The sequence below is a fragment of the Buteo buteo genome, chromosome 30 (genome assembly GCF_964188355.1).
Source record: "Buteo buteo chromosome 30, bButBut1.hap1.1, whole genome shotgun sequence".
NCBI classification, from domain to species: Eukaryota; Metazoa; Chordata; class Aves; order Accipitriformes; family Accipitridae; genus Buteo; species Buteo buteo.
The window spans coordinates 1,288,033-1,296,164 of NC_134200.1; the positions used below are offsets into that span (position 1 = coordinate 1,288,033).

An 8,132-nucleotide genomic window follows, 5' to 3' on the forward strand; every position below is an offset into this window, starting at 1 on the left:
ATCAGCCTCTGGAGGCGACTCCTGTCAAGCGTGAAGGAAAGCTACCCCTTTAAGGAAGATGTTCTATGTCAGTCAAGCAAGTGGACCACCATGGAAAGAGGTATCCAATACCTGAGGGAATTACCTGTGCTAGAGAAAATTCATTACGATCCAGACAACCCACAATTACCCAAAGATCCAGACAAAGTCCAATGCACATGACCCATGTGGCAGAATTTTGTAAGGAGCGTACCATTGTCCTATGCCAACTCACTGGTGATAATGACCTGGAAAGACTAAGAGGCACCAACAGTGCATGAAGTGGCTCACCAACTCCGGCAATACGAAGAAAATCTCTCCTCCTCCCTACAAGCCTGCATTTTGTCTGTGGAGAAGCTGTCCCAGGATGTCCAACAAATGAAAGAGGATACGTGCTACTCCCCACTTGTAAGGACCAATGTCTCAGCCATTAGGAGTGAGCATTCCTCTGCCAGAGAGAGAGAATATAGAAGATACACACCACAAGGTGCCTTGTGGTTTTTACCTACGTGACCACAGAGAGGACACGAGGAAATGGGCTGGAAAACCAACCTCAGTCTTAAATGCACAGGTACATGAGTTGCAAGGAAAAAACACCACAAAAGGGGATTCTACCAGGATAAATGCTGCTCCAGTTTCCAAAGAGAGTAGAAGGGCTGATCTTATTTCTGATCCTCTTGAAAGGACTTCTGAGCCAGTTTTATGAGTAGTGAGTAGTGGGCACTCTGACCAGAATTAGAGGGGCCCTGCCTCCAGCCAGGTGGAGGAAAGGGATAACCGTGTCTATTGGACTGTGTGGATTCGATGGCCTGCCACATTAGACCTACAGGAGTACAAGGCTTTAGTAGACACGGGCGCACAGTGTACTCTAGTGGCATGAAGTTATAAAGGGGCAGAACCCATCTGTATTTCTGGTGTGTCAGGGGGATCCCAAGAGTTAACTGTATTGGAAGCTGAAGTAAGCCTAACTGGGAATGAGTGGCAGAAACACCCCATTGTGACTGGTCCAGAGGCTCTGTGTATCCTTGGCATAGACTATCTCAGGAGGGGGGATTTTAAGGATCCAAAGGCGTATCGATGGGCTTTCGGTATAGCTGCCTTGGAGACAGAGGGCACTGAACAGCTGTCTACCCTGCCTGGTCTCTCTCAAGACCCTTCGATTGTGGGGTTGCTCAAGGTTGAAGAACAACAAGTGCCAATTGCTACCACAACGGTGCACTGGCGGCAATATCGCAACAACCGAGACTTCCTGATTCCCATCCACAAATTGATTCATCAATTGGAGACCCAAGGATTGATTAGGAGAACTCGTTCACCTTTTAATAGTCCCATATGGCCAGTGCAAAAGTCTAATGGGGAGTGGAGACTAACAGTAGACTACCGTGGCCTGAATGAAGTTACGCCACTGCTGAGTGCTGCCGTTCCAGATATGCTAGAACTTCAATACGAACTAGAGTCAAAGGCAGCCAAGTGGTATGCCTCAATGGACATTGCTAATGCGTTTTTCTCAATCCCTCTGGCAGCAGAGTGTCGTCCACAATTTGCCTTTACTTGCAGGGGTGTCCAGTACACCGGGAATCAGCTGCTCCAGGGGCAGAAACACAGGCCTACCATTTGCCATGGACTGCACTGGAGAAGGGGGAAGGTCCGGAACACCTGCAATACGTTGATGACATCATCGTATGGGGCAACACAGCAGAAGAAATCTTTGAGAAAGGGAAGAAAATAATCCAAATCCTTCTGAAAACCAGTTTTGCCATAAAGGAAAGTAAGTTCAAGGGACCTGCACGGGAGATCCAGTTGTTAGGAATAATATCTTAAGATGGACTTTGTCAAATCCCAGTGGACATGATCCACAAAATAGCAGCTATTTCTCCACCGACTAGTCAAAAGTAAACCCAGGCTTTCCTAGGTGTTGTGGGCTTTTGGAGAATGCATATTCCAAGGTACAGTCTGAGTGTAAGCCCTCTCTACCAAGTGACCCAGGAGAAGAATGATTTTATGTGGGGTCCACAACAACAACCAGCCTTTGAACAAATTAAGCGGGAGGTTGTTCATACAGTAGCCCTTGGGCCAGTCCGGGCAGGAGAAGATGTTAAAAATGTGCTCTATACTGCAACAGGGGAGGATGACCCTACCTGGAGCCTCTGGTAGAAAGCACCTGGGGAAACCCAAGGCTGACGCCTGGGGTTTTGCAGCCTGGGATATCCAGGATTTGAGGCTTGCTACACTCCAACTGAAAAAGAGATTTTTGCAGCTTATGAAGGAGTTCGAGCTGCCTCAGAAGTGGTTGGTATTGAAACACACCTCCTCTTGGCACCCCGACTGCCAGTGCTGGGCTGGATGTTCATCAGGGGCAACTGATGCCACATGGAGTCAGTGGGTCGCACTGATCACACAACGGGCTCGCATAGGAAACCCCAGTTGCCCAGGACATTGCTGAAGGAGAGAAGTGGCCAGTGCCCTTTCTCTATACCAACTCATGCATGGTAGCAAATGCCCTGCGCGGGTGGTTGCAGCAATGGAAGCAGAGCAACTGGCAGCGCAGAGGTAAACCCATCAGGGCTGCCGCACTGTGGCAAGATATTGTGCCCGGGCTAGAGAATCTGGTTGGAAAATTAGATGCTCATGTACGGAAGAGTGGGTACACTTCTGAAGAACATCAAAACAATCAGCAGATGGATCAGGCTGCCAAGATTGAAGTGGCTCGGGTGGACCTGGACTGGCAACATAAGGGTGAGCTATTTATGGCTCGGTGGGCCCATGATACTTCAGGCCATCAGGGAAGAGATGCAACATAGAGATGGGCTTGTGATCGAGGGGTGGACTTGACCATGGACACTATTGCACAGATTATCAATGAACGTGAAACATGTGCCGCAATTAAGCAAGCCAAGCAGTGAAAGCTCCTGTGGTATGGAGGGTGATGGCTGAAATAATAGAAATATGGGGAGGCCTGGCAGATTGACTATATCACACTCCCACAGACTCTCCAAGGCAAGCGCCATGTGCTTACAGTGGTGGAAGCAACCACCGGATGGCTGGAAAGATATTCTGTGCCCCATGCCACCGCCCAGAACACTATCCTGGGCCTTGAAAACCAAGTCTTATGGTGACACAGTACCCCAGAAAGAACTGAGTCAGACAACGGGACACATTTCCCAAACAACCTCATGGACACCTGGGCCAAAGAGCATGGCATTGAGTGGGTGTATCACATCCCCTATCATGCACCAGCCTCTGGGAAAATTGAGCGATACAACGGACTGTTAAAGACTACATTGAGAGCAATGGGGGGTGGAACCTTCAACCATTGGGATACACATTTAGCAAGAGCCACCTGGTTAGCCAACCCCAGAGGATCTGCCAGTCGGGGTGGCCCTGCCCAGTCAGAACTTTAACCTACTGTAGGAGGGGAAAAAGTCCCTGTAGTGCACATAAAACATATGTTAGGGAAGACAGTCTGGGTTAGTCCTGCCTCAGGCAAAGGTAAACCCATTGGTGGGATTGCTTTTGCTCAAGGGCCCGGGTGCACTTGGTGGGTGATGGGAAAAGATGGGGAAGTCCGATGTGTGCCTCAAGGGGATTTGATTTTAAGTGAGAATAGCCAGAATTAAACTGTATGACATTAGTTGCTATATAACCCTGCTACTGTCTGTTATCAGTACTATAATTGTTAGCTCCTACATCCATAGTACTACAGTAAGAATCACTTAGCTCAAGCAAGAATGAACTGTGATAAAACTGAGTGAAATGCAGTACTGATGGAACCAGAACAGACTCCAGCATGCAACAATCCAACGGTGTACACCGTCGTCCTACTGTGTCCAATGTCGCCTGCTTGTCACACCACACTGAAGCCCAATCCTGCTCTGCTGACTTAGTGGACTTTGCACCATCCCTCCTGCCCAGAAAGACTGCTATGACAGATGGAGCCCAGAGTCGGGAACTAAATGAACTTTTCATAAAAACATGACCCATAACCTAAAGGAATGATATCTCTGTGTGTGTATACATATATATACATATATACAATTGTCTATACATCTCAAAAGGATGGAAAATGTGATGATTATTGACCAGGATGTAACTGAAGGTATGGGAAGTAAGCATGAGGTCAATGGTACAGAATAAGGGGTGGATAGTGTCCTGGTTTCAGCTGGGCTAGAGTTATAGTGTTCCTAGTTGCTGGTATAGTGCTATGTTTTGAGTTAGGTATGAGAAGAATGACAGTAACACTGACGTTTTCAGTTGTTGCTAAGTAATGTTTAGTCTAAAGTCAAGGAATTTTCAGCTTCTGATGACCAGCCAGCGAGAAAGCTGGAGGGGCACAAGAAGTTGGGAGAGGCTACAGCCAAGGCAGCTGTCCCAAAGTGGCCAGCAGGGTATTCGATACCATGCGACATCATATCTAGTATATAAACTTGGAGGAGTGGGGGTGGGGGGATCGCTGCTCGGGCACAGACTGGGCGTCGATCGGCAGATGGTGAGCAATTGCACTGTGCAACACTTGTACATTCCAATCCTTTTATTATTACTGTTGTCATTCTATTAGTGTTATCGTTATCATTATTAGCTTCTTCTTTTCTGTTCTATTAAACCGTTCTTATCTCAACCCACGAGTTTCTCTTCTTTTCCCGATTTTCTCACCCATCCCACTGGATGTGGGGGGACTGAGTGAGCAGCAGCATGGTGCTTAGTTGCTGGCTGGGGTTAAACCACGACAGCCTGTAATGAGTTACATTAGGAGTGCTCTGCAAAACGAAAGTTAATTGCTTCTGAAAAGCACCCGCTCATCGTTTTCCTCAGGGCATCCTTGATCTCCTGGTTCCTCATGCTGTAGAGGAGGGGGTTCACTGCTGGAGGCACCACCGAGTACAGAACTGCCATCACCAGATTGAGGGATGGGGAGGAGATGGAGGGGGGCTTCAGGTAGGCAAACACTGCAGTGCTGATAAACAGGGAGACCACGGCCAGGTGAGGGAGGCACGTGGAAAAGGCTTTGTGGCGTCCCTGCTCAGAGGGGATCCTCAGCACGGCCCTGAAGATCTGCACATAGGAGAAAAGAATGAAAACAAAACAACCAAATGCTAAACAGGCACTAAGCACAAGAAGCCCAACTTCCCTGAGGTAGGAGCGTGAGCAGGAGAGCTTGAGGATGTGGGGGATTTCACAGAAGAACTGGCCCACAGCATTGCCCTGACAGAGTGCTAGTGAAAATGTATTGGCCGTGTGCAGCACAGCATTGAGAAACCCACTGCCCCAGGCAGCTGCTGCCATGTGGACACAAGCTCTGCTGCCCAGGAGGGTCCCATAGTGCAGGGGTTGGCAGACGGCAACGTAGCGGTCGTAGGCCATGATGGTGAGGAGAGAGTACTCGGCTGTAGCACAGAAAAAGAAAAAAAAGACCTGTGCAGCACATCCCCAGTAGGAGATGGTCCTGCTGTCCCACAGGGAATTGGCCATGGATTTGGGGAGAGTGGTGGAGATGGAGCCCAGGTCGAGGAGGGAGAGGTTGAGGAGGAAGAAGTACATGGGGGTGTGGAGGCGGTGGTCGCAGGCTACGGCAGTGATGATGAGGCCGTTGGCCAGGAGGGCAGCCAGGTAGATGCCCAGGAAGAGCCAGAAGTGCACGAGCTGCAGCTGTCGCGTGTCCATGAATGCAAGGAGGAGGAACTCGGTGCTGGAGCTGCTGTTGGACATTAGCTTCCTCTGGGCATGGGGCACTGTTCATGAGGGAAGAGTCATTGACAAGTTAGAAGAGACTTCTCTGAGTTAAAGGTAATGCATTTCTCTTAGAAACCCCACTGAAGCTGTCTCTCGTATTTCAGAAGGACCTTTGGCAGGTTTCTTTCACGAGCTCTGCTTGATGCTGGCTGAAGGTGCCACTGGGAGCAACGGGCTCTGCTGTGGGCTACCGGGGAGTCGGTCCTGCCCTAAAGCAGGAGGTAAGTAGGGACATGGGATGATATCAGATTAAATCAGCTGATTAGATCATCGAGCTTTTCATCATTGACTCTTCCAATTCAACCAAAAGAAGACAAAATCTGAGGGGATTTTTTTTGGTGCACTTTGTTCTGTTTTTTCCAGCAAAATTAAGGAGTGCTTTTGGCAGGGAAAGAAGCATATGTCCTAAAGATGCGTTGTCCTGAAGGGAGAGGTTTCTAATTTCTAGCAATGGGAGCCTGGGGATTAGGAGGGGATTGGGACAGTTTACTCCCATGGACAATTCTGCATGGCAATACCCCCAGGCTCATTCTGTGTAGTGCATCTGAATCCTACCTCCCATCCCAGTCCACTGATACAAACAAGAGGAGTAGAGACAGGAGGAGGAACTTGGACAGATGTCACAGAGCTGCTGTATATGGAGGCAGGACAGGGACAGATGGTAGGGTGTTTGATAATTTCTTTTCAGGGCTGAGGCCACTGAGAAGGTGACTGAGTCCCCATGGCCATATGGCCAGAGGATCTTCTGGTTTTCTCCGGTGATGGCAGGGAGGTGCCTGAATCCCCCCCTCCCATGGCATTTCTGGGAGCAGTTCTGTCTCACTCCCTGCCCCTGTCTCTGCTGCCTGGAGCTGTCCCTGTCAGCAGCCGCTTCTCCATCCCCTTGTCACCTCCCTGTCCCTGCTCACAGACCCCATCCCACCCGCTGTGTGCTCAGCTCTGCCCTGCAGACCCCTCCTGGCCGCTGGGAACTGCCCAGGGGCATCTCTGTGTGTGCAGGGGTTAAGGAGCACTTGAGAACAAGTCCTAAGAACAACTGGGGTCTCGGTGCCTTCTCCAGAGGGGAGAAACAAATTTTAGTCTCATACTGCAAAACCACTGATGAGGATGATAAAAATTCATAGCAAAGACTCCTTACCTTAAAGGTAAATGCTGCCTTGACGTTCTTCTCCAAAATCCATGCCCAAGCTTAAGCTGTGAGCAAACCTGACCCACGCAGCACCCTCTCGACAGCAGAAGCACCCTGCTCTGCCCTTCCAGGGCTCATTTCTTTCACCCACACCTTCTCCCCACACTGTCATGGGGAGTTCCCTGCGCAGGCTGAGTGCTGACCCTGGCAGGCAGCAAAGTCCCTGCTCCACCACTCAGCCCCTGAAACACCAGGACCCTGCTCTGAAGGACAGCCCTGGGCACCCCTGCATGCACACCCGGCTTCACAGCCCTGCAGCTGGTGCCAGGAGAAGGCAGCCCTCATGCCCTGTCCCTCTGACAGGGCAGCAGGGAAGCCCTGCTCTGGAGCACACCCTTCTCCTCTACAACAGAGAAATGAAGGCAGTCCTCCTGCCAGATCCCACACACTGTCAGCTGTGCCAGTGTTCGGAGATCCCTGCAGGAACTGAAGCTCTATTGCCCTGCACCCACAGACTCACCGTGCAGAGGGCTGTGAAGATTTCTCCCGCAGTGAGCTCTCAGCATCCTCCCACTCCACGCTGCCTTTAAGCTCTCTCTGCCTTGCAGGTCTCCTCTCGATGCCTGCAGGCAGTGCCCCCAGCCCTGCTCCTGGGCAGAGCTGTCTCTCTGCAGCGCTGCCTGCTTGCCAGGAGCTCCCTCTGTCCCAGGAGCCCAGCCCAGCTCAGCAGCAGAGGACCAGCCCATGGTGACAATTTTCCTTCCCTCTCTTGGCTCCCTCCAGGTGTCCGTGGGCCTCCAGGGGAACCTGCTGGGAAACAGGCTGAAGCAATCACTGATGTTCCCTCCCGCACCTGGGGAGAGACACTGCTTTCCAGCAGGGTCATTGCTCTGCTGAGAGACAGACTTGGGTCCAAGAATCAACTTTTCTGAGAATCAGAGAATCACTGAGGTTGGAAAAGAACCTTAAGACCACCAAGTCCAATGGTGAACCTAACACTAGCAAGTCCACCACTAAATCATGTCCCTAAACACCGTGTCTTTTAAATACCTCCATGGAGGGTCTTTGAACCACTTCCCTGGGCAGCCTCTTTCTTGTGCCATCATTGGGCAGGACACGCAGACACTGACAGGCAGGGATCTCATTAACCCCTTCTGAGGGAAGGGAGTCAGCTGAGTCCATGGAGGCATCCCATGCTGGGATTGTAGTCCTGGGGCTTGAAGTGGACTCAGCACCCTCCCATGCCCACCACAAACCC

General features: G+C 50.6%; 1 protein-coding gene across 1 annotated transcript; it reads right to left on the reverse strand.

Moving 5' to 3' along the window:
* Positions 1-4,761: 4,761 nt before the first annotated feature.
* On the reverse strand, positions 4,762-5,721 carry LOC142025811 (olfactory receptor 14A16-like). The gene has a single exon (XM_075018492.1). The coding sequence runs from the start codon at positions 5,719-5,721 to the stop codon at positions 4,762-4,764; it is 960 nt and encodes a 319-aa protein (XP_074874593.1).
* Between the last annotated feature and the right edge of the window lie 2,411 nt (positions 5,722-8,132).